Raw genomic sequence first — 27,161 nt, 5'->3', positions numbered from 1 at the left:
TATACATTTCTAGTTGGAGGCTCAATTGCTGAACAGTTCGTAATGATGACTAATAAAGTGGAAGTACTAGGACCTGGCTATTTCTGCCCAATGCAAGACCCCTTAACCTTTGTTAAATTCGTGGCCCCCACACCAAAAGGCTGACTATAAGGCTTTATAGGAGCTACTCAAACGTGTGAGGATTTCACTCCACACATTTTCTCCTTTCCTGCCCTCTCCTTTTGCAGGTATCAGATCAGAGCAATGGGGAAAAGCTGGTCCACAGTCCGTTTCCCAATGGACAAGCTAATAATGTTTTCAGTACTTTAAAGAGTTAAAGGGCTGGCGCCTTGGCTCAATAGGTTAATCCTCTGCCTGCGGCGCCAGCACACTGGGTTCTAGTCCCAGTTAGGGCGCCGGATTCTGTCCCGGTTGCCCCTCTTCCAGGCCAGCTCTCTGCTGTGGTCCAGGAGTACAGTGGAGGATGGCCCAGGGCCTTGGGCCCTGCACCTGCATGGGAGACCAGGAGAAGCACCTGGCTCCTGGCTTTGGATCAGCGAGATGCGCCGTCCGCAGCGGCCATTGTGGGGTGAACCAATGGAAAAGGAAGACCTTTCTCTCTGTCTCTCTCTCTCTCTCTCACTGTCCACTCTGCTGGCAAAATAAATAAATAAATAAATAAATAAAATTTAAAAAAAATTAAAAAAAAAACAGAAGGAATATATGTTGAATAATACATCTGACCTACAAAGCCTGAAGACTTTGCAATCTGGACATTCATAGAAAAAGTTGGCCAACACTGTCATCGATTTTTACTATCTATTCCTCCTCCCTTTCCTCTTTTTCTTTCTTATGCATTTGTATTTTCTCCTTCTCTTTCCCTCTCTCCTTCCTTTGTCTCCCTTCTGATTCCAAGCAACCTACATGCATACATTTGGTTTCTGTCATTTTAAACTATTACATTGAAAACTTTAAGAAGCAGAGGCAGTAAAGGTCACAATCAAGGCCAAAACTCAGCATTTGCATGACTCCAACACTACATATTTCTTTGAGGCTACTCTGAGAAATGTGGAATGGAACACTTAGAAAATAATAAAAAGCAGATTCAATAGTAAGCTTAATAGATTTGGTTGCTATCCTCACTGACCTTTAATCTACTCATCTATACCTACCAATGTAAATGCTCAAAGATTAAGCATATTTTCAACTTGATAAGTCTGATGAAGCTGATTACTCTCTTCTCTTGAAAATCCTTTCTCCATTCTAGTCCTTCACAATCATTTGTTTTTGATTTTTTAGAAAAAAAAAATATTCCTACTGCCTACTGGATGTGCAATGAACATGATAAACGTAACATGTCCAAAATAAAATTTCTGGCTTCCTCTTTCAAGCCTTCTCTTCCATGGTCTTGTCTTTTTGGTCACCGGCAGTTCCATCCTATTAATTGCTTAGGATAAAAGTTTTGGTGTCATCTTTGTTCTTTTAGTCTCATACCCACATACAGTCAATCACCAAAACCTATTGACTCCACTTTAAAATAATTTCCACACTTTAACCACTTCTTCCTATTACCCATTGCAATCCCAAAGCTACCACTTGCCAGGATTATTGTAACAAGCTTCTTTCTGAGTTCACTGCTTTTCTCCTTGCCCTCTTATAGCCTATTTTCAATACAATAGGAAGAAGGATGCAATTATAACTTAATTTGGATCTTGTATTTCCTCTGCTCAAAAGTAGCAGTGTATTTCCCTTTCACTCAAAGTAAAAATGAAGTACTAATGATGGTCCATCATGTCCATCAGATTGTGTATTTTAGCTGCCCTTGTTTTTATGACTTCATTTCATATTGTTATTTCCATAGCTTCATCCATTCCAGCTACTCTGACCTCCCTGCTCCTTTTTTAACATTTTATACATGATTTCACCTGAAAACCCTTGCAACTACATTTCTTTTTTTCTTTCTTTTTTCTTTCTTTTTTCTTTTTTTACAGGCAGAGTGGACAGTGAGAGAGATAGATAGAGAGAAAGATCTTCCTTTTCCGTTGGTTCACCCTCCAATGGCTGCTGCGGCCAGCACTCTGCGGCCGGCGCACTGTGCTGATCTGAAGCCAGGAGCCAGGTGCTTCTCCTGGTCTCCCATGTGGGTGCAGGGCCCAAGCACTTGGGCCATCCTCCACTTCCTTCCTGGGCCACAGCAGAGAGCTGGACTGGAAGAGGAGCAACTGGGACAGAATCTGGCGCCCTGACTGGGACTAGAACCCGGTGTGCTGGCGCCACAGGCGGAGGCTTAGCCTATTGAGCCACGACGCCGGCCGCAACTATATTTCTAGAATGTTGTTTCACACCAAAAAACCCCCCAAAAAACAAAACAAAACAAACAAAAAAAACGAACCAAACAAAAACAAAACCCACTCGATTTACTTCTGTACCTCCTATAATTTCTTAAGTATCACCTTCTCATTAATGACTGACAATATCACATTATTTTAAATTATCAATCTCCCAATCTTCCTAGTATTCTATACCTACTTTAGTTTTTCTGTTTATGGCCTGTCACACTTTAATATTCTATATAGTAATAATATTTATTTAATTATTATCTGAATTCTCTGCTTAGAATATAACTTCCTACAAAAGGTAAAGGTTTTTTGTCTATTTTATTAATGACTTCTAGGTTGAACAAATCCAGGAACAGAAAATAGCTGGCAAATATCAAATTCTTAAATATATCTGAATGAATCAGTGAATAGTCATGAAGTCTTCCTGATAACAGTTTACTTATTTCATAGTTGAAAAACAAATAAACAAAAAATAATAGTTAGGCTTATAAGATAATACTATGTAAAAATATTAAACAAAATCCAAAATCATAAAATTATTTGAAGTGTTTTTAAATGAAATATGACTATTGTAATCTTCAAAATAATTATTTCTGCTTTTCTATATTTTCCAACTTTATTAATTTAGTAAGTTTCAATTTTGATAATAGGAAAAGTAAATATTGTAATAAAATCATCATCAAAAATAAAAACAGGGGCCAGCACTCTGGCACAGTGGGTAAAGCCTCCATCTGCCATGTTGTTGTGTTCCGGATTTTCCAGATAGAAAGAACCAGCGAGACTCACTGAAATGCAAAGAACAAAGGGACTTTATTTGTAGATCCAGCATGCTGGGGTTGCAGCCACCTGTGGAACGCAGTGCTGGGAGACCAAGACCTCCTTCTCTTTATTCTCAGGGGTTTTTATAGTTCCCAGGCAAACAAGCATTATGTCCGCATTCCTTCCTTCCCCTGGCCCTGCAGGACCAAAGATGACCCACCTTATTGGTTGCCTCCACCTGGTCTTGTGGATCGGACCAAGGACTGCCTGGTGTCAGGTTTCATCTTCTCATACCAGGTGCATCCTGGGCCTAGTCAGTTTTTTTGTCTTGTGAGAAGCCTGTCATGGCATGACTCTGGCCTCTCACAATGTCAGCATCCCATATGGGTGGCAATTCAAGTCCTGGCTACTCCACTTCTGATCCAGCTTCCAGCTAATGTCCTGCAGCAGAAGATGGCCCAAGTGCTTGGGCCCTTCACCCACATGGGAGGCCCAGATGAAGTGTGGTGGAATGAGAAGGCCATGCCACGATGGCCGCTGGCAAGCGAGCATCAGTTACTCAGGAATGGCTTCAGAAACCACCTGGGAAAACCCCTGGGAAACCATCTGGCAACAGATCCTGCCTGGTCACAAGCTGTGATTGGTTAGGGCAAAGACCGCCCCTTGACTGGATTGGATGCCTTAGCTATTTAAGCTGTTGTACCAACTGAAATAAATGAGTCTGCGGGCTGCTTGCCTCTGACCCACTTTCACCTGACTCCCAGGGTCTGTGTGATGACTCTGTGCCTCTTGCCCCCACCACGCTCCTCCTCTCAGAACAAATCAACTTCAACACCTGGCGCGTCAACGTGACTGAGAAAGAAATAGCGTGTTGGACTCGGCGAGATCCCCCCTTGATTTCGGCAAGTAGGCCCCTCGGTGTTTTGTGTGCTGTTCAGTTCTGTGAGGGTGAGCACAGGACACCCTCCTACGCCCCTTTCCTGGTCCTTGTCCTTGGTCTAAGTAACCCCAGGTTAGGCACACACCACCCAGAAGCGTAACGCTGCTTCTCAGCTCCTCCTTTTACTTTCGGTTCACTCGGCGAATTCACATAAGGGACTGATCATCCCAGAATTTGGAACCAAGTTATCTTCCCTCACTCGAGAGAGGTGATGCTCCGGAGACACTGTGTGGGCATACGGCCTTGACCTAATGAATCAAGGAAGTCCCCCACTAAACACAGGACATACTTACGATCTGGTACACCACTGTCTGTTCGTCTAACGTAGGGAACCCCCTGCATAATGCCATCAGCCGCTGAGGTGCTAGGAATTTGTTTTGTTATGGCAGCAGTGCTGTGCGTGTCTTTCCTTTGGCTAGAGTTGGCGTGGTACGCCGCTCTTAAGTGCTCAAACATGGGAAAGATACCCCCCTCTCAGAAGCGCACACAGATTACCAAACATAATGAATCTGTGAGTGATAAGAGCCTGTCACTCCAGGCCTCTGCCTCACAGACAACAGTTGATGACTTAGGGAGAGAGAGCTCTGACAGTGAAAATGACATGACAGCAGACAACGTAGCAATGCCTAGTCAGCCACCCCCCAAATACCCTGGGATGAACTTAGATGACCTCGAGGCAATAACCCATGTGAGGTCATCCCATCCGCACCCAGTGAGAATCCCCACATTTGTGGCAGTCCCCAGGCATCCCAGGTTCTCAGGGCAGCTGCAAGACCCCATCCTACCCGCATGTTTGCTGTTCATCTCAAGTGGACGCAAAATTCAGGCCCTGGATTCCAACGCCTGTAGAAAGGCTTCTGCTAACCAAGGGCCGAGGATATGCTTGTGTCTTTCCAGAGAATGCGGCACAGCCCATTTGGGTACCAGCCAGAAACATCAAACCTGCAGCTGACAGTCAACCAGAACCAGCTGAACAAGACTGAGAGTCTGCCTTGTTAGCGCCTTGTTAGCAGACGCACCTGCCCTATCATCCTACCCTGAGAAACTGCCCATAGCCACTCCGTTACTGTTTTATACCCCACTAGTTCTGGTCAGCCACTCAAACGGTCCACAGCCTGTGTGCGGTCATGCCATTCCTGATTACCATTGTTCCTCATTCCTACCCCCATCTGAGCAAGCACTCCTGTGGTCTCCTGTTTTGAGCGCTGGTTAGTCAATGATGGCTAAGATCCCCTGGGGGACAACCTAAGACAGGCACAGCCGTGTACAGAGACCACATGGAAATGGATCAACAATGGTATGGTCAAGAATCATGCCCCCCATTGCTCAAAAATAAATGAAAAGGGGGAAATGTGGTGGAATGAGAAGGCCATGCCAAGAAGGCTGGAGCATCAGTTACTCAGGAGTCGCTTCAGAAACCACCTGGGAAACCCCCTGGGAAACCACCTGGTAATAGAGCCTGCCTGGCCACAGGCTGTGAATGGATGGCTTCAGAAACTGCCTGGCAACAGGCTGTGATTGGTCAGGGCATAAACTGCCCCTTGATCGGATTGGATGTCTTGGCTATTTAAGCTGCTGTACCAACTGAAATAAATGAGTCTGCAGTGTGCTCGCCTCTGGACCACTTTCATCTGACTCCTGGGGTCTGTGTGGAGACTCTGCGCCTCTTGCCCCCACCACACTCCTCTTCTCAAAATGAATCCACAGCAACAAAGAAGCTCCTGTCTTCTGGCTTTAGCCTGGCCCCACTCTGGTGTTGTAGCCATCTGGGGAGTGAACCAGTGGATGGACGATCTCTCTCTCTCCCCATTCTCTCTCTATATTTCTGCTTTTCAAATAAATAATAAATCTTTAAAAAATTAATAAAAAATAAATACAGAACATCCCTAACCTTGCTGTGTTGGATCTCACTTATTGCTCTTGTCATTCATTCTCATTCTCCAGAAAATATTGTTTGTGATTCAAATGCCTGCTTGACCCAGATCACTTACAGGCTATTCATGTTTCTAGAGAGTTAGGCAGCAGCAGTAGATAGATCGTGAAATTGCAGCACTGATAGAAGCAGGAAGCTCAATTGAAAAAAATGATTAGAAAGAAAAATAGAAGCCCCATAAGGGAGAGTAACAATGTACTCTGTTCCAGGTCAATTCAGTTAGGAAATACTAGCTCAAAATTCAAACTTTTGCTGTTTTAATTAGTGTGTGTGTGTGTGTGTGTGTGTTTAGCTTTTGTTTTCTTTTTTTGGGGAGAGGAGTATCAAAGCAAAAATCACAATGAGATAACAAAAAAATCAGTGACACTATATTCAACTAAAATTAAGTGAAGCTAGGTTTAGATAAAGGTTATGCTGAAAATTTCACCTTAAACAGAAAATAATTCATGCTGCATTTTGTATGTAGCCCTCCAACCTCTTGAGCTCATATTACTGTGAAGCAGAAAATTGTTCTGTAAAACAAAATATTCTTTGCATTAAAGACTACTCTTGTGTGTGTTTTAAAAATAGTAGATGATGACAGGAAAGGAGGTTATTTACTAAAGAAATGTAACAAAAGCTTCTGAAGATCACTTCCTTTTAAATCCTTCCCTCACCCAGAAAGCAAGCACAAACAACCAAAAACCAAACTCCAAAACCAGAAAATAAAGCAGTGACATTCTATAAAAGGTGAACAGATATCAATGCAATTTGTTAACTGATGGACTGTGTGTACATTCAGAAAGTATTTCAGATGGAATGGGTCCTGGGGGATGACCTAGTCTACTAGTTTGCAATCCAATCTGTGTACTGGAATGCCTTGGGACATTTTTAGTAGAACTCTCATTTTAGTTGTTTTGATTCCCCTGACTGGAGATTGGGCTCTGGAATCAGAAAGTTTCAAATCTTGCAGAGAATCCCAACATGCTGTTATGGATAAGAACCACTGCATAAGTCTTTTACCAATAAATAAATGGTGGATGTACCTCTCCATTGCTTATGGTACTGATCAGCCACAGGATTTCAAATTCACTTCTTTTCCCACTAAACATTTTTCACTCCATTTGGACAAAGTACAGGGGTCTCACTAATTTCATAGCTCCCTTAGTCCATCTGCATTTAGTGGGGCTGGTATTATGGTAAATTTTAGTAGACACAAATGTAATGAATTCGTATCTAGTTTCCAATTGCTAATACCAGACATGCTAGACAAAAAAATGTCCATGGAAGCCAAGAATGCAAACTGTCCATAAGGTTTGCAGAGATTCAGTATTGGGAAAAGCTTCGGTTGAGTTTTAAGGACTCTACAAGCTGTTGCTGCCCCCACATAATCCTAGAACTTACAAACACTTCTATCAACCTTTCATGGTATTAGCTAAATGAGGAAGACATTTTAGGACAGGTTGTGGGTAAATGGGATGTGTGTAGGGTAGAGATAAACGGAATGCAGAGATGTTACACCCAAGTCACATGGAAAAAGAAGGGCAAGTTCTCGATTAATTCAACTAGGATTAATAAATATGAGGTTAGTGGAGCAGGGTGGAGTTTTCTCTGGACTGGACTTGGGCACACATAAAAAGTACTAAGTCAGGTGCAGGAAAAATGGTGTTTGCAGAACAATGGCATTCAGATACTGATGAGCTCCCACAGGGATAGATGTCTAATTGCTAGGGTTTACAACTCAAGTTTTCCTTCAGTTCTTTTTTAAAAAAGATTTATTTATTTATTTGAAAGCCAGAGAGAGAGAGAGTCTTCCATTTACTGATTCACTCCTCAAACAGCTGCAATGGCAGCAGCTGTGCCAAGTCAACACCAATAGCTAGGAACTCTATCTGAGTCTCCCATATAGATGGCAAGGGCCCAAGTACTTGGACCATTTTCTGCTGTTTTCCCAGGTGCATTAGCAGGGAGCTGGATTGGAAGCAGAGCAGCAAGGATTTCAGCCAGCGCTTCAATATGGGATGCCATTCTTGGGTCAGCAACTTAGCCTGCTGAGCCAGAAACCAGTCCCATCTTTTAGTTCTTGTCAGGAACTCCTAGGAATTTCATTTCCTATCACACTTCATGTGCCTACCCCCCCCCCCGCCCTGAGATTTAAATCATGTAGAAACAAAGTGGGGATTTTTATGTATCATCTTAATTTATGGACAGTCAAGCCAAACCCATTGGCAATGATCTTTGTCTCTTATCATCATGGCATTGCCTCAGATTGGAAAGTAGAGCTGCAATCCTTTGTTTACAAGCCTGGTGTCATGAATTCAGCAACTACCCAGGGAGAGGTCACACTTCAGGTATTATCAGTTATAGATACAATAAGATAATTAGGAAATGAGTTTCATCACTTGCTTTCCCAAGAGGCAGTTTTGATAATAACAAGCACAACAATAATAAGGAATTTTTAGCCTGCTACCTTTCATTCTTCCACCTTTGTGTGGAAGACTGCAACTTAAGTTTGCCTAGTGCTTTCAGTTGACAGAATACTTTCATATCTTATTATTTAATCATTCACTGTTGCATGTCCCCTTTTCATGGATGAGAAAAGTTGAGCAATGTCTCCTGGCATCCTCTTCAATCACCATCCTGATGAGGAAGGAACTCAGTCTGGAATGGGGCACTCTAGTGGGTGGAGTCATTCAAGAATGTATTTGGTAGATTGCCCAGAGCAGTGATAGCTTTTTCCTTGGAACATGCAGTTTGCTATCTCATGCCACCTCCCCTTCTAAGTTGACAATTGTGAAAGAAATGATTAAAAACAAATCAGTGGTCTTTTTTATTATAAAACAACAATTTATTGAAAAAAGAGTAAAGTTTTGTACAAATACCTTTTATAAAACCCCCAAATATCTATTGGTCAGTTTCCAAGTAGGGAAGCAGAGTAGAAAAACATCAAAATTGGATAAATTCTGGTGTAACAATTCTATTGGATCATTTTGGAATACAGATTTCTCTGTAGAATTTAGCAATTGGTTATCCACATATATTTACACCCACATTCATTATAATGTTTATATGTAGCAAAGGCTGGTATAATTTCTAGAACCATAGATTGTCAAGTTTAGAAACTATATTCAAATTTACTGGGTCTAAATCCTCATAAAAATAGTCCTTTGAAGAGCTTTCCCATGCGGTTTCATCATAAAGTACAATTTCCTGACTAAAAAACTAGCAGTGTTAGCTGCCAGCTAATAGCCAAAGCTCCAAAGACAGCAATCAATTGATAGCCCTTATATCCCCTTACAAGTTATTATAATTCAAAAAATCTCAAATAATCTTCATTTTGCAAACTGTCAGGCTTTTCCTTCCCCCACCGTGTCTGCTTTGCCACAGAAGGCATCAGGTCATACTGACTGAAGACAACAGAACTTCCTTAGAATTCTTTTCATTTTCAGTGAGCTGAATTCACTTTAATGTCTCGTCACTTCAGAGACTGGTTAAGGCAAGAAATCCATTTATGAACGTTTTGCTCTTCAGACATTTGAAAAGTAACCCCACAACTTATGTACTTCAATTCCTTAATTCTTTCCCCTAGTATAGCACTTTCATCTTGCAAAACCACATTTACATGTATATCGTTTCACTGGAACCCTACCACAATCCTGTGAGGTAGGCAGGTCAGAAACTAGGAATTCCTTTTTACAGATGAAGCAATAAATCTAGGGCAGCCAAATGCCCTGCCCAAACTCAGACAGTAATTGATAGCACCGAGATTTAAAACCAAATCTCCAGATCCCAAAGCCAACACCTTTTCCATTATATCATCTTCCTCAAGTGAAACTCCATTTAGAAACAGACTGGAAAACTAAAACGAGTTGTTAAAATGGAATGGAGCACCAACAACACACCAGACACAGCTGAAAGAAAGGAAATGGACTGATGGAAAAGGAAAAAATACTGAATGAATGACGATGTGTGTCTGATTTTGCTTAGTGACTTCTAAATAGCCAATTGAACAAATAAAAATACTACTTAGGCATATTTCACGTTCAAGGAATGAGAAAAATATCAACTAATTAATACTTACATTACTTCTACCAGCTGGTTAAGTATAATTATATCAATTTGGCAGATGGGGAAAGAGTTAGAAAGATTGCATGACTTGCTCATAGCTATGGAGAGAATATTTGTCACCAGATAATCACTACATAAAATCTAGCAGTTTGTTCAGATAAACAGACCACACCTCTCTGAGAAGTGTGTTAAACTGTATAATAATTACTTATGGGAAAACAAGACAGTTGAGAAGGGACGAAGAAAAATGCATTTTCAGGGATATATAACCATGAACAAGCAGCATAAAATTTAATCAATAAAATTGTTACAACACTTGGGTGAGTGGCATAAAGCTACAAAAGGGGACAAATATTTTCAAAGCAGATAAGTGTGCAATGGGTCAGAGTACAGGGTTTGTGTGGGGAGGCCAACAGGAATATGTCATCCCTATGCAGAAAGATTTTTTCCCCCAACATGCTGATATGGAAGAGATTGTTACTGGCGTTAGGCACAAAAATGTAGGCTATGAAATGCATTATCAGATTCTGGAGTTAGGGATCAATATAATAGAAACAAATAAGGACTTGACGAATAAGTACTATAAGATAGAGGTAACAAATTAAAATAATTATATGCAACACATGAAGAACTCAAAGAATAATACTTAGTAAAGTGGGTAAGGTCTTACGACAAAGAAACTAAAAACTGATGAAGAAGGGATGATATCTGACCTCTTCTATACGTATATAGAGAGAAATAAGGGAAGTATAGCAATAACATTCTTATTTAATCAACATATAATTAAATGTATTTTTCTAGAGATTTTTAGTATGCTAGTGCCTATATAATGAAGATAAGATCTTTTTACTGTCTTTTTAATAGAAAAACATGTATATATACATATCTATATATATCTATGGAGTACTCCCCATTTGAGTTTGATTACTCAGTGAGAAGCAGTAATACAAATGGAAGGGTTTTCTTCCAGTACTGCGGAAAGATTAAGCCATTTCTAGCAATGGGCAGCCTTAAAAATATTTTTTCTAATACCACAGTTCGTATTATAATAATCAAAAGTCTCAGTTAATGTTAATGTCAATGATGGTATTTCAATGTCCATTTTACGTTCTAACAAGATAACTCCATTCACTTGTCACACGTAGTCTTTCCCACTAGAAGGTGTAGGTTTTGGATAGGGCCTTGGTGTTGGGTAAGAGGTGGTTTTTCGAGGACAAGAACAGCAAAGTAGGGCACCTCCCAGAAGGCAGAGAGAAGCAGCAGCCCAGCCAGTGAAAAGAGCCTGGCCGAATTCATACCTAAAAAGAAAAGACAATGTATTTGTTAGTCAGTCATTGACAACTTTTGTAACGTCAATATTATAATATTTGTTCCACTGAAAATAAACCTCCATGGTCCCTTGGGGAACTGCTTTACGGTTTGTAAACACATACCACAAGGATGTTTACTTTGCAAGTATTGACAATTTGCAATAACAGATCAGGCAACGCCAGGATAGTACAAAAATATTTGCAAAGACTTCTCCATGTGTAGGAGACATGTAAAGCATGCTGCTATCAGAAGTGGATTTTGGACCATTTTTTTTTTTTTTTGACAGGCAGAGTGGATAGTGAGAGAGAGAGACAGAGAGAAAGGTCTTCCTTTTTGTCCTTGGTTCACCCTCCAATGGCTGCTGCGGATGGCGCATCTCGCTGATCCAAAGCCAGGAGCCAGGTGCTTCTCCTGGTCTCCCATGCGGGTGCAGGGCCCGAGCACTTGGGCCATCCTCCACTGCCTTCCCGGGCCATAGCAGAGAGCTGGCCTGGAAGAGGGGCAATTGGGATAGAATCTGGCACCCCAACTGGGACTAGAACCCGGTGTGCTGGCACCGCAAGGCGGAGGATTAGCCTGTTAAGCCACGGCGCCGACCTTTGGACCATGTTTCCTAGGCCTAAGATTAACAAGCCAAGAGATCACCCAGTAGTAATCAGATTCCACCAAGAAAATGCTAAAGTACGGTGGAGAATATTAGAGTTTTTACTAGTTGATTCTAGGCATCTGTATAAACTGAAATACAAAATTTGTGGTTTTGTAAGTACTTCTGAGCAGCCCATGGACAACCCTGGCTTGTTGATCCATGTGGATGTATTAAACTAGATTCTTGGGGTGCTGAGATTTTATTGATTGTGACCAGAGTGTCAAAAAGAGATGGATCTGAAAGTTTAAAGGACCTGGCTTGAATTCTAATGCCAACTCTCAATTGCTGCAAATCTGGGATGGCAACTTCACCTTTGAGCCCCAGTTTCTTTTTCTCTCAAAACAGGATAATCCTACCTTCCTGGGCTGCTTTCAGGATCACTTGTGATAAGGTAAATAACAAGTTCACATCCATAGCAATTTATAAAGTCCTTTCATGTGCATTTCTGGAATTATTAGTCTGGTAAAATTTTAGCCTATTGACCTCCAGCAGTTTCTGTGCTACATCATAAATCTTATGGGACAGGTTCCAATACAATCATTGCAGTATGTGTTCAATATGTGAGTGTTTATATAAAAAGAAGCACATCTTATCTCTCCAAACACTGAGAGATTTTTCATTCATTCATCGTAGCACACACAAACAATAATTACATCTCAACAGCCCAACTCTGAATATAGTTATTAAGCTTTAAAGACGTGAAGATGGTGAGATGAAGAGCTTTGTCACTGATCAAAGAATGTAGTTACATGAGAGCCAATAATCAGATCTTTAACTTGCACAACTTGCAACGTTAAGAAAGATGACCTTTGTAAAGTCAACTTCACAGTTGTAGTGCAACATAAAATTTCAAAATGGCATCTTAATACATTGAAAAACAATGCATCATCATTTTATATGTAGAATATAACTTAGAAACAAATGTTATTCATGAAATTCTACAGTAGCATACTATATTTTCAATCAGTTATAAACTACATTAGTTACAAATAATAGATTAGGTGTTGTAAATGGGGGAGTATACTTTAAAATGAAATTTCAAATATACCCATATCTTTATTAATATAAAATAAGTATAGGGAAAGTATAGAGCCTGAAGTTTTTCTACTTTAAAGGGCATTTTGTCAGTACAGGCTGTTAAAGTAATTATCAAACTCATTTTTAATGTGAGTCACAGGTCACTTAAGTTGTTTGCAAGTTTGACATAAAATTCTTTTTTTTTTTTTTTTTTTTTTGACAGGCAGAGTGGATAGTGAGAGAGAGACAGAGAGAAAGGTCTTCCTTTTTGCCATTGGTTCACCCTCCAATGGCCGCCATGGTCGGCGCATCTCGCTGATCCGAAGCCAGGAGCCAGGTGCTTTTCCTGGTCTCCCATGGGGTGCAGGGCCCAAGCACTTGGGCCATCCTCCACTGCCTTCCCGGGCCATAGCAGAGAGCTGGCCTGGAAGAGGGGCAACCGGGATAGAATCCGGTGTCCCAACCGGGACTAGAACCCGGTGTGCTGGCACCGCAAGGCGGAGGATTAGCCTGTTAAGCCACGGCGCCGACCAAGTTTGACATAAAATTCTTGAAAGCAAATATGAGAAACTAGGGTACCAGCAAGACTCTGCAGAATATAAAAAGGGTATTTTCTCAGAGAATAAACTCTGATGCTTGAATAGCATTACCTTGAATTGACAGGGGTCATAGGGTCATAGAATTCTTGAACAATTCTATTGCCATACCACGCTGTGGCAACTAAAGTAGCCAGACCTACAGAAATTGAAAACAAAAAACAATTAGTCACTATGCAACACTGGTCATAAGTATATAGTCAATTAAGCCTATTAACATTCATAAGAATAAAATGTCATCGATAGTGCTGTCATTTTTATTTTGGTACTTGGGGCATTGAAGATTCAGCTATGATTTATTCCAAGTATTCTCTTAAGACATACAAATATCTAAATTGGAGTTAGACATAGTTTATCCTATGCATGACTTCTTTTTCATTTATAGTTCAAGGTCACTGGAGCAAGAAATGCTTTTTTGGGAAAAAGCTCAGCAGGTCTATATTGTTCAAAATCTTCTTGAAAGAAACATTAGTGTGATAAACCAATTCTGATGAACTAATTGTTCTTATTATGATATAGGTGCTTGCAAAGCATAAGATGAATAACTTTTTACACTCTTCCTGATCAAACTCAAAAGTGACATTTCTGTAGTATCAAAGGAAAACAAGTAGCTGGTAAGGAGAATAGGATCTGTCTTGGAATGGACGAGAGCACCTATATCCCCATGGTTTCAACTGTCAAGCCAACATCTGGTATAGCTATTGCTTTGAGATTTGCTGAAGGTGCCACATTAGATCAATTTATACAACACAGTTTCAATTTCCCATTTGTTTTACATACCAGAGCACAAGAGAAATCACTTAGTCAAATAATTCATTCCATCATTTATTGGAAATATAAAATTCCCAAGATGTTCTTATCCAAAGGAAATAATTGTCAAAAGATGCACAATTTTAGTTTTAATGGGTATAAGATCATGATATGTATTGCTCAAGAAGGCAACTACAGTTACTACATTTCTGAAAATTCTGAGAATGTATGTAGTGCCCTCACTCCAAAAACAATAATTATCTGAGATAATGTGTATGTTAATTAGTTCGATTTTGTCATTCTGTATATATAAATATAGCTCATAGTATGTTGTACAAAGTTAATATGTACAGTTTTGTCCATTTAAAATATAAATTAAAATACAAAAGTACTTCTTTTATAGTAACTCTAAGAATTCATCAATAGAGACAGATTTAATGTTTCTGTGCACTCCCTCTTCTCTCCAAAAAAGTGATGCAACATAATTGCCTCTACTTTACAGAAAGTACTACTGCCTTAAGCTACTCAAATAGACCACATGAAGTCTCAAACTTACGACCCTTACTTTCAAAGTTGTTTCTGAGACTGAACTGGAAATGACAAAGTTATTGGTTGGACTTGCAAGAAGGCAAATAAAGGAAGAGTTCAATACAGTCAATTTATTAATAGACTTTGATATAAAATTACATTGTTGGGAAAAATGCTAATCATGCTTTTTCAAATGGAAGCTCATTTGTCTTTGGATAAAATGAACAACTGGACACTTTAACCACATCTTTACTAAAGCTGGACACTACCTTCATTAACCTTCATGGTTAGAACCTAATGCAATCCTAGAGCAAATGACCCTACAAGTCTTCTGTCAGAATAAATAAATAAATAATAAGAGAAAGGTCAATTCTAGTTTTTCCTAGTAGTGAATTTATATCACTGGTGCCATTTTCAAAAACAATAAACTAATATATATTAGATATAATATATGTACAGCATGTAAATAATGTACATATATTAAATATATATTAAACATATTAAATATAACAGTGTCATCCATTATATTTATATTATATATTACTTATATAATATATCTATTATTTACATAATATAAATAATATATTAATATACTATATTATATTTATATTATTAATTATATATTATAATAAATAGTACATGTGGTAGTCTATTCCTAGTCCTATATTCTATATGCGATCTATATATGTATATATTTATGAGAATCTCAAAAATGTTGATGGAAATATGAATTTAATTCCATTTTCCACTAACTTTGTGATATCCTCTCACAACCTATAATATTTAAAATAAGACATATTATAGAATTTTGAAATTGTGTTGTCCATTTTTGGCTCTTATTTTCCCAAATGACACATAATCAAGCTTATCAATCAACACTTAAAATAAAAACATGTACATATTTATTTTCCATGAGAAATACAACCTCATTGTTTTATCAATGTTTTCTTGATGTGTTTCAGTGCTGCTTTCTTTTCCAGTTCATTAAATCTGATTCCCTACCATTTCAACATTCCACCTCCCCTCCAACTAGCCTTTTCCTCGGTGATCCCTGGGCACATCCTGTTTATTCTGAAATTGGGTCTGCCCACTTGGAATGCTACCCTAAGTTTTCTTCAACAATCCCAGTTCCATCTGTCACTCACAGACATGTATAATTTACAAATACTTTATATTTTCATTAACTAATCCCCATCTCCTTCTCACAGTTTCTTTGGAACATTATAGAATATTTTTGAATTTCATAGAAATGCTCCTCAGGGTTTGTTAATCAGCAAGCATCTCTATTCATCTAGGGAAGCTGATTCTAACAAACCACTGATAGTTGAAACCTCAATGAACAGACTTTACTGCTGTGAGCATCTCCATTTTCTTCGGTTCTTCCTTGAGCACATAACAGTTGACTGGATTTTAGATTTTAAAAATATTGAAATAAATCCAAGTGTAATGAATTCAACATAGTCTAAGGAAAATGAGAATTTAATTTTAAGACAAACCACAGACAGATCAGTAAGGTGAAAGGGGAGGTAGGCCTCTCTTACCTGAAATAAGAAATATCACACCCCCAATGACAGCCATCCGCATCTTTTGCTCCTCATCATCTTCCATGCACTTCATAAACTTCATTCCAACAGTGGCCACAAAGATCGCTATCAGTCCCAGCAGGATGCCAATCACCATCAAGGCACGGGTTGCCTGCAAAGTACCTAGTAGAAAACATTTTAGAACATGTTAAAATATACTTAGACCTATAACAGAAGAGTGATTGAGGCCCAATCACATTTCAATATTTAATGGAAGAAAGGAACCTGAATCTGCTTTTTGATAACCTGAAAAACTAGTCATTTTAATCATATCTTGGTCAAAGCCATAGATACTCTCCCTCCATTAACTTCCATGATTACATCCTCATATTATGCCAGAGTAAACTTCTGTATAGAAGAAAAAGTCTAATTTTGGATTTTAACAGTCAAGAGACCCCAGTCCTAGTAATTTTCCTGATGGTAACCAACACAGGATATTCTCCAGAAACACAAGCACCTGGGCTAGATAACAAATGAAGTCCACCAATTCCAACAATTAATGTTTTCAACATTAAATTTAAAATCAACTGAGAAGGTAGTTAATGATACAATAGAATTATTTAGCTCAAGTAATATACATTTAATCATTACTAATGGATATTTAAATTCTGAAATAACAAACATATACATTATTCTAATTGTTAACCATTTATAGTTAAGATAGTTTGCAATACATCTTTGGTATTAGTCATTAGTTTTATGTCTTAATTATCAAGCTTCAAAAAGACAGGGTGAATATGGCAGACAAGTGAATTTTTTGTAGATTATGATGACTGGATGAGCAACATTTGTGTCATCAGTCACTTGTGGAAAGAAATATGAAAGCCATTTTTGGAAAACAGATAGCCAATGAAAATTAAATTGGAACATAGCAGTAGATTCATATTCAGAGCATGGTTAGTCTTAAAAATAATTTAAATTTCCATATAGAAGATGGCACACATATCATAGCAATTCTCAGGAGTCCACTAATTTCTCTAATTTCCTGTTATTGTCTTTGGTGTTCAAATTCATAATCAAATTGACAGGGTCACATTTGAGATTATGCCAGCATATTTCATAATGAGTCAAATTGTGGCACCATGATTGAAACATATGGCCACAGGCATTGAAACATGAGGTTAAGCTGTGCTAGTTAGAAGACTGTTTAAATGTTAGATGTATTTCCTCCTTTAATCAAAAAATCATTCACTCATCAATAGAATTAATAAGTGACATGAATTTTTGCTTACATGCATATTATCTACATTTGAACAGTTATGCTGTGTTGGTAGGAGCCACGTGGTATTCTGTGGAGCCACATTTCTGCCAGGTGAAATATGCATGATGATATGTTTCTTCAGGGGATTAGAATGACTGACTCCTTCTTTGTCAACAGTGACTGGGAGGATGGAAAGGTTTTGTGTCACCATAGCTAATGCAGACTTGATATCTTATTCAGTATTTTTTTAAAAAGATTTATTTTATTTATTTGAAAGACAGTTACAGAGAGATGAAGAGACAGAGAGGGAGCTCTTTCATCCACTGGTTCACTCCCCAGATGACCGCAATGGCCGGAGCTATGTCGATCCAAAGCCAGGATCCAGGAGCTTCTCCTGGGTCCCCCACGTGGGTGCAGGGGCCCAAGGACTTGGGCCATCTTCTACTGCTATCCCAGGCCACAGCAGAGAGCTGGATCAGAAGAGGAGCAGCCAGGACTCGAACAGTGCCCATATGGGATGCCGGAGCTTCAGGCCAGGGCTTTAACCTCCTGCGCCACAGCGCTGGCCCCCTTATTCAGTCTTAATATCTTCAGGAATAAGAATTTAGGTCACTTGGGCCGGTGCCGTGGCGCAATAGGTTAATCCTCCACCTGCGGAGCTGGCATCCCATATGGGCACCGGTTCTGGTCCCAGCTGCCCCTCTTCCAAACTAGCTCTCTGCTATGGCCTGGGAGGGCAGTAGAAGATAGCCCAGGTGCTTGGGCTCTTGCACCTGCATGGGAGACCAGGAAGAAGCTTCCAGCTCCTGGCTTCGGATAGGCACAGCTCCGGCCATGGTGGCCATTTGGGGAGTGAACCAATGGAAGGAAGACCTTTCTCTCTGTCTCTCCCTCCCACTGTCTGTAACTCTACCCCTCAAATAAATAAAATAAAATCTTATTAAAAAAATAACTTAGGTTATCAATCAGAATTAAAACTAAAAGTTTCTAAAAATATTAAAAGTTACTTCATTGATATTTTCATCCTTCCTATAGCCAATCTGTGATTAAACCATAGTAATTTTTCTAAGAAGTACACAAAGTATTTTTACAGTATTTGAGATACAGTTCAGAAACCAAAATAAATTTAATTTAATTTCCTTAAAAACAAAAAGGTCACTGCCATCTCCCCTCACATTTCTAACTCTTCATAAGAATCTGTAGGTGTCCATGCACATCACCCACACACTTACCTTGTGATTCCAGGTAGAGGAACTGCTGGGTCAAAATACAAGTCCCATGTACCACAGATAAACCAAGAACTGAAATTTTCACCAGATTATTATAAATCATTTTCTTTGGAATCACAAACCATACTGTGGTATGAAGAGGAAAGTACCAAGGATCCCATGGTGAAGCTGTGTCCTTCCTTTCCATTCATTACCAGTTTTTGCAAAGACAACCATGACTTAGCTGACAATTTTAAAACAAAGTACTAAACTTCTATATACAACACAGATTCAAGATTAGGTCCCAAGATTGCACTTAGAAAAGGAAATCATTTTAAGCTAAGAAATGCTGAAAGAGGAGAAGTAACACAGTAACACAGTAACAGATCCTTGGGTCTGGAGATGATGACCATGGTTCCACTTTGCCTGAGATCATTCTAGCTTTAAAACTAAAAGTCCCATGTCCTAAGATATTCCTTAAATTCTGGGTAGGGAGAGCTTATAACCCTTCTGGAGGATGATAGGATATGAGAAGTGAAATGAGATTTAATAAGGTGGAGAGAAGGCATGTATTATGCAAACTTTTGCAAGGAAGGGTAAGTGGCAGGAAGTTTATTCTAAGTATAATCAGAAGTCATGCAGGGTCTTAAGCAAATGGTGACATTTTACCCCCAGTATGGAGAACCACGCAATTGGAAAACACTATTCTTATGACAGCCCTTCAAATATGGAGAGCTTCCTATGTCTCTCAGCCATCTCCACCTTGTTTTCTCATAAACATTCAGTTTTCCAACCTTCTATTAATGACGTTTAATGTTTTCTCTCATCTTTGTCCAAGTTTTTTATTGTGTACAAGGCCCCAAACTTGACCCAGTTTTTATAATAATCAGACCAATCTGTCCTTCAAGTAAGAACAGCAGGCCACTAGTCCAGCCGGTCTGAGTACTTATCACAGGGCACTCTGCATGAGGAATCTGCTGGGCTTCAAATTCACAAGTCAATCCTCTGTAAAACCACTGCTCTCCCAGGCCATGAGCATACACGTATAGGCTTCACATGCCCAGGCTTCACATGCCCCACCTAGAATGATCTAATATCATCATTTTTAATCTCCAACATTTTTTCCTTTACGTTCTCAAAGAAAATACATTTGTTTCATATCATATCCATTTTGCAACTTATTTTACACAGTTTCTAAGGATAAGGGACACACATTCTGTTTCATAATAATCCCACTATGCTTCTTTTCCTAATAGAATCATGCATTATTTACACAATATACAAAATAATGAAGAAAATAGTAATAAGTACTTAAGAATCACATGAACCACAGAGAGCAAAGGAATCATGTTTCATTTTAACAATGGGATAAAGCAGTAGTATAAGAATGCTGTTTTGCAAAGCAATATTTTTCATTGACATCCTGGCAATGATTGACTTAGGAAATTTCTTTGTTCTACAATATTAGATTGACACCAAACACAACATCTCACCTTGCTTTATTGGAGACATTTTGATAAATTCTTAACTATAATGGAATGTCGGGAAAACATAAAGATAATAACACATATGTCTGCATGCAGGAAGCTCAGATTCAGAACAACATGAAAACTCACTAGCCAGTCATGGGGGATAATGAATTACAAGTCAAGGGGCCCACGCTGTGGCATAGCAGGTAAAGCCACTGCCTGCAGTGATGGCATCCCATATGGGTGCCTATTCAAGTCCTGGCTACTCCATTTATGATCCAACTATCTGCTTTGGCCTGGGAAAGCAGTAGAAGATGGCCCAAGTCCTTGGGCCCCTGCACCTGTGTGTGAAGACCCAAAGGAAGCTCCTGGCTCCTGGCTTTGGTTGGCACAGATCCACCCACTGTGGCCAATTGGGGAGTGAACTAGCAGATGGAAGACTCCTCTCTCTCTCTGCCTCTCCTCTCTCTTTGTAACTCTGACTTTCAAATAAATAAATAAATATTTTAAAAAGATAAATTACAAGTCAAAGCAAACAACAACTGTGTTACAAGTTATGAGGATTTTATGTGCAGATCAAATCTAAATTTCACAGTTTTAAGCTGGAAGTGGATGAAAATAATCAAATTGAGGCCTTTTAAGTTAGGGATCTAAAATATATAATTGTGAGCTCCTGTATGACTTGAGCCAGATATTTATTGATTTCATCATCCAAAACAGTAAGCAGAATACTTGGCAACTTACATGGGTATTCAACCTATGTTCAATGAGTTTAAATTAGAACATATCTTCATCCTTTAGACATTGAACTGATACAATAAGTAAAAACACTTAATTTGTTGTATTTAGTTCAATATTTGAAATAATACTGAGAAAAATTTCGCTGGATTTTCTGGAGAGGCTACACTCTCACCACATGAAGTCAGACTTAAATTAGGCTATTAAAAGGTAAAAACTCATGTGCTCACTTTGGCAGCACATATACCTCTCTCATGTAGAGAGGACAAATGTGTATTTTTGTTTAATTTAATAAACTTTTATATTAGTTTCCATTATGAAGCCACACTCCCACGGGAGAACAAGGGATAGTTCAGAGAAGTTGGAAGAGATGTTTGAAAGGCATTAAATGCAATATTTTGAATCAGAGAGACAAAGTATTATGCTTGCACCATTAAGTATGAACTACACTGATTGGAGCTCAGAAGTAGGAGCAAAGTATTCCTTTCCTGGCCCCTTAAATTATCAGATATCACCACAATATTATAATCACTGACTAAAGTTGTCTGTGGAAAATTTGGTTAGCAAACATTCAAAAAGCTACACTATTGTTTCTCATCATTATTCAGCAGTAAACAGAGAAGGCAACCTTTTAATTATACTTAGCTAGACCAATAATCTTGAGATTAAAGACCCCCTAAGGAGTTCTCACCATTTTCAACCTGAAAGTATAATTAAAAAAATACTTACAAAGATCTCTACTTATAAGACAAGAAATAAGTTGAGCGTTACTGATCTAGTGTAGTTAAGTTAATCAACACAAGTGTAGAAAGGCAAGCATGGACAAGCGTGTGGAACTTTTTTCCTAAATCTTCAAATTCTTGCTACATAAGCAGCAGAGCCTCCTGTAAATAACTGACATTATTTAGGCTGTTTACAAGTTTCACTACTATAATATTACCCTATGTGCTTTATGCCACCAACAAAATAGAGTTCATTCATGTCTCTGTCCTCAAACAGTCCCTCTTTATATCAGCAGTTGCTTCATAACTTGGATGACTAGAACACAAAATCTCTCTTCTCCTTCTAGTTAGATGAGATCATCACAGACTGTCACTGAACTGTACTTCCATAGAGTTGCCACTTATTAGATTTTTCACTTTTACTAAACATTAGAGTTTCACAACAGTCCTCATTGATGGTATTTCTATTTTATTGGAACATGAGCTGTTGTGACCTCAGAACATAAACACTAAAAAACTGGTCTGGGATAAGTCGCACTGACAATTTTTCAGGATATCCTGAGAAGTTTTGATATCTGGTGTGTGTGTGTGTGTTTCTTAGAAAATGTGCTACAGGATTAAAATTATGCTCCTGTATTACCCCCATGACACTTAATCATCGTTCCAATCAAGGAAAGCTGAGCTATGTCACTGCTTTTTTCCCTTTCAATCACTGAAGTTAGTAGTAAAGAAAGGTGGCACCGGAAGGAACATTAGAAATTAGCTTAGCTACATCCACAGGAGCAAGAATAGGCCCTCTTTCACGTTTGTTTAGGGATGAGTGGACCTTGGATTCATTTCACCATTCCTTCTACCTTGTCTATTTTATATGTGTAGAAATAATTTGAGCCAAGGAATATCAAGGAGGTCACTTTATACATATAGATACTGGTGCAAGACCATGATAAAAAGTGAGAACTTCTGATCTCAAAGTTTGACTTTAGTTTCAACTTCCATCATTCCAACAGATGAATTAATTCTTGAAACAGATATGAGAATCAATGGTCCTCTGACTACCCCTGGTGTAGCAGGCATAACACAGTCTGGAGAAGCATGAGTGGGTGCCCTGTTGCCCTCCTGTCTGTCTGTGCTTCAAAGACTGCCCAAGTCAGTGATTTTGTCTCTCTGATTGAGCCTGACATCATGGTGAGAGTGCTGGGAAATCTCACGACAACCAGTACTCATTAAGCACACCTACACACATGTGGATTCATGCAGAGCAAGTTAAACAGGCCAGAGGAGCTTATAAACAAATTACAGAATCTCAGGGTTAGATGAGACTAAGAGAGTCTAGCCTAACCTCCCATTTGTCTGGTGCTTGGATCTTCCCCACAGCATTCCTACAAAATGCTTACTTATTCTTTGGCTGCACACCTCCCACCATGCAGCCTCCGGGGGAGCCCAATCTTCATACAGTTCTAGTTATTGAAGTCAAGCAAGAAGAAGCAATCAAGCAATAAAACACAAGTTGGTAGAAACTAATTTCCCCAAAGTTCAATACTTGGATCAAAACAAAACAAAATACACAGGTTAATCAAGAAAAGTGTACTACATGAAAACACTCCTATGGATATTACAACTTTCAGCTGTAAGATCCATTAATGTCAACAAACATCACAAACTGGACAGAATTGAAACCATCTCAGTCATTGTAAAACCAGAACACACTGTGTAATATTTGTTTCTTCAGGGAATTTCTCAGTTATATTTTCATCAACTGTTGGCAGAACTACCCAATAGGAGCCATGGTGTATCTAATTTCCTATACTGTTTACAATCTTCATTATATATGGTATAAGCATTGTGTACCTCTTTAGATACCTTCTAAAGGCCATGTGATTTTTACAATTGGCATCAGTTAAAGCAGGGAAATAAGGGATTTTAATATGTCTAGTGCTAAAACCTTGATAAATTCCTGCATCTAGACTCTCAGACGCCAAATAGTTTCCACTGGCAAAGAGAGCAAAGTATAATTTCAGGAAACCTATGGACCAGCTTTTCATCTAAAAGCATTTTATGAAACTCAACTTTTTATGAGGTACATTACTTGTGGACACACAGATCATTCTTTTCATCTCTATATGTCACAGAACTATACCAAAACCAGCCAATGAATCATCACCCCAGATGTCTACATCAGGTGGGCGTGAATATCACTTCCCAGGTGGAGAAACAGAGACAGAGTTTCTTAGCTCCAGCCAAAGGCATCCAGTGAGTCATTGGTAGGTTAGAAGAGAGAACCTGTGAGTCAAGTTTCCCTCCTCTGGGAATTGGTTTTGAGAGAAAGGCCTCAGTCTCACCTTGGATAAACTATGGCTTCAATCAAAACCAAAAGCAAAATCTTGTTTGCACTAACACAAAACAAAACAGGAAGGAATTCTCTAAAACTGTGTGTTAATGCATTTCTCAAAGGTATTAACTTTTTCATGGGGGAAATTTAATGAGTATTTTCCGACTACTCACTTAGAAGGTATAATTATAACTCAGGAGGTCAACAAGCATCCCTTAATGATTGACCTTTTAGATTAGTCTTGCTATAAAGTAGTTCTAACATGAGAACCTTGAAAAGTTACAACGACAACACTCAAAACCATCATACATTCTGACCAAATTCCACAGGTGTTCAAGTTACTAAAGTGGATTTGGAATGTATTTAATAGCTATTCGGGTTTTCATATGCACTGTCAGTAGTCATTCCTGGCCAGGAGGTGAACAAAGCAAACGCAGTAGATATGAGTAGCGCCAGTGCTTCCCACACTGGGCACACAATGGGGCTGGTGCAGTCTTGTTTATTTAGGAGAAGACTAAGGAAGCTTTTCTTCAAGGTGGTAAGTGAGAATGGGGCAGTTTTCTGACATGATACTGAAAACTTTTATCTAAAATAGGGGAGTCATCCAATATCTTTATACTGAACATCCTTAGAAATATTCCTCTCTACATAATTCTCTCCAGCTTGACAAATGGCAAACACCTATCACACAGAAATTCCCACACCACAGGTGCGAACGTGGAGAGCCCCCTCTTCTCATCGCCTCTCTTTCCCAGCTGATCTGGGCCTTCGCCAGCTCTGTCTTCTTGACTCCATTTTCCTTAAGACCCATTTTACATCCCTTCATGTTATTTGGGAAGGTTACAAAACAATTTTGTTTGCTATCCTTTTCAATGTGTCACTAACCTTCCCTTTTGGAAATAAACTTTCTGCCTCTTCTGAGGACCCAGGTTCCAAAGTAAATCTCTAGAAGCTTCATCAGAGAGTCTTGGAAGGGACTTTCCAGAAATTACTGTATCTTAAAACAAAAAAAGAAATAAATAGAGGAAGAAAGAAAGAAAGAGAGAGAGAGAGAGAGAGAGAGAGAGAGAGAGAGAGAGAGAGAGAGAAAGGAAGGAGGAAAGAAAGGAAGAAGGAAGAAAAGAAAGATAGATAGATGCCACCACAAATGTGGTAGAAGACACTGACTGAGATGGAACACATCATGTGGGAATCTGACTTTTATTGTGAAAAGTTAGGGTGGGTGTTTGGGGCAGGTGTTAAAATGCTGCTTTGAACACCTGCATTTCATATCTGAGTGCTTGGGTTTGAGTCTTGGCTCCCTTCTCAATTCCAGTATTTTGCTAATGTGCACCCTGGGAGGCAGCAGATGATGGTTCAAATACTTGGGTCTCTACCACCCATGTAGAAGACCTGGATGGAGTTCTGAGTTCCTGGCTTCCCCTGGGTCCAGCCCTAACTGTTGAGTGAATTAACAGATGAAAGATTCTTTCTCCTCTTTCTCCCCCCTCCCTTGGAAAGAATTAAATAGTTTTCTAAGAAGCCATATTAAAGATTTATTGAAAATCTGTCTTATTTAATAATTTTGGATTATCTATTTAACTTTATGCACTTGGAAGAATTACCAAGTATACAATTTTTATGTCTGAACCCTACCAATCAATCCTCAAGATATGCAGAATCTTACAAGAACCAGAAGAAGAATAAGCTGTCAAGTTCAAGCCTGGTCTTCAATATCCCAATTTCCAACCACCCTCACGGGAAATTAGAATGAAATTCTGCCTAGAGGGGAGAAAAGTTTTGCCAGCAAGTCAGAGGCGAAACTGGAGCTTAGGCTGGGTGTCTGTTTTTCCCAAGCTAAGGTACTCTACACTTCCTCATGACACAGCACATGATCAGAAGACTTGGATCAACTAAAAACTAACAGCAAGGTTGTCACGGAACAGAATAAATGGCCAGTAGGGGTTGGGGACTCCGGGCAGAGGTTATGGGTTGGGGGATGCACTCACTGTTGAGATTCAGCAAAGAGTCGAAGACTTTGCACTGGATCTGCCCGGTGCTCTGCGACACACAAGACATCCATAGCCCCTCGTAGATGGCCTGGGCGGTCACGATGCTGTCGCCGGCATAGGAGTAAATCTTCCACTGAGGCAGGGCGGTGCTGACGATGGAACCGATCCAACCCAGGAAGGCCAGGATGAAGCCCAACAGCTGCAGACCCGCGTTGGCCATGGCTTTCTCTGGCGCCCGCGCTGGCTCTGGGTTGGCAGGTGTAAAAGGCAGAGAGTTTGCAGGTGTGCACTTGGGGCTCCCAAAGGCAGCCGGGCCGAGCCGAGGAAGTTACTGCGTGGAGCTCTACTCGCTGCGCCGCCGCTGGGGAGGCTTTGGGTAGGAGTCCAGGTCCAGGTCTTGCTTGTCGCTGGAGTTGAAACGCGAGAAGTTGTCGCTGCTCCCAGGGTCGGGGACTGAAACGCAGAACCGCTGGGCGCCGCAATTTAAAGCAGCTCCATTCCCGGCCGCAGCCAGTCAGCGCCCCCTGGCGGTTTCACGGTGGCCTACATGGAGGGCGGCGGGGCGCGCAGGTGTCTGAGCCTGCCAGGAGTCCCAGGAGGGAATGTTATCGGTGCTGTGAGGAGACCCCCTGAAGAGGACCAGGCACTAGGAATGCTGCTGGGCCGCTGCTTCCTAATCTCTTCTCATTCTTGGCAGGCTTCTCGGGCTGTTCATTCATGTACTCGACAGTTACCCCCAAAATACTATGTACCAGTATGCAAACAATAAAAATTCATCGAGGGGAAAAATGGAGTCCTCAAGAGCTTCCATTTCGCTGTTTTGCTTTCTCCGGTTTCCCTTTTTAATTTTTTCCCCTGGGTCTTATTAAAAATAATTTCTGTCTAACTGCATCCTCCCCCCACACATTTCCTCTTCCTTGTTCAACTGCCTGCCCTTTCTCCTGTGCTGCTGCTCTCCCATTTTCAAGATCTTCCCAACATGAGGGTCTTCAGAAATCTTTGCACCTTTTAGATAAGGAAATTGAGATCCAAAGAGGAAACGTGTTTTCCATAGAATCACACAGCAAGCTGGTAG

General features: G+C 39.7%; 1 protein-coding gene across 1 annotated transcript; it reads right to left on the bottom strand.

The window, feature by feature from the left end:
• Nucleotides 1-8,746: 8,746 nt before the first annotated feature.
• Nucleotides 8,747-26,528, bottom strand: CLDN1 (claudin 1). Its single transcript, XM_062210171.1, has 4 exons — nt 26,084-26,528; nt 16,387-16,551; nt 13,622-13,706; nt 8,747-11,295 (listed from the first exon to the last, which is right to left on the bottom strand). The coding sequence occupies exons 1-4, from the start codon at nt 26,304-26,306 to the stop codon at nt 11,133-11,135; spliced, it is 636 nt and encodes a 211-aa protein (XP_062066155.1). The 5' UTR covers nt 26,307-26,528; the 3' UTR covers nt 8,747-11,132.
• Nucleotides 26,529-27,161: the final 633 nt, after the last annotated feature.

This window comes from Lepus europaeus, chromosome 2 (genome assembly GCF_033115175.1).
Source record: "Lepus europaeus isolate LE1 chromosome 2, mLepTim1.pri, whole genome shotgun sequence".
Taxonomy (NCBI): domain Eukaryota; kingdom Metazoa; phylum Chordata; class Mammalia; order Lagomorpha; family Leporidae; genus Lepus; species Lepus europaeus.
Note: the sequence above shows the minus strand (reverse complement) of the source record. Positions and strands in the feature narration are given on the sequence as shown.

What these genes read in the sequence shown, in the direction of transcription:
- CLDN1 (XM_062210171.1), bottom strand. Translation starts at nt 26,306, where the DNA reads ATGGCCAACGCGGGTCTGCAGCTGTTGGGCTTCATCCTGGCCTTCCTG. An exon ending in CTCTTTGCTGAATCTCAACA is followed by an intron (nt 16,552 to 26,083) that starts GTGAGTGCATCC and finishes GTTTTCTACTAG; the next exon opens with GTACTTTGCAGGCAACCCGT. An exon ending in ATGACCCCTGTCAATTCAAG is followed by an intron (nt 11,296 to 13,621) that starts GTAATGCTATTC and finishes TTTTCTTTTTAG; the next exon opens with GTATGAATTCGGCCAGGCTC.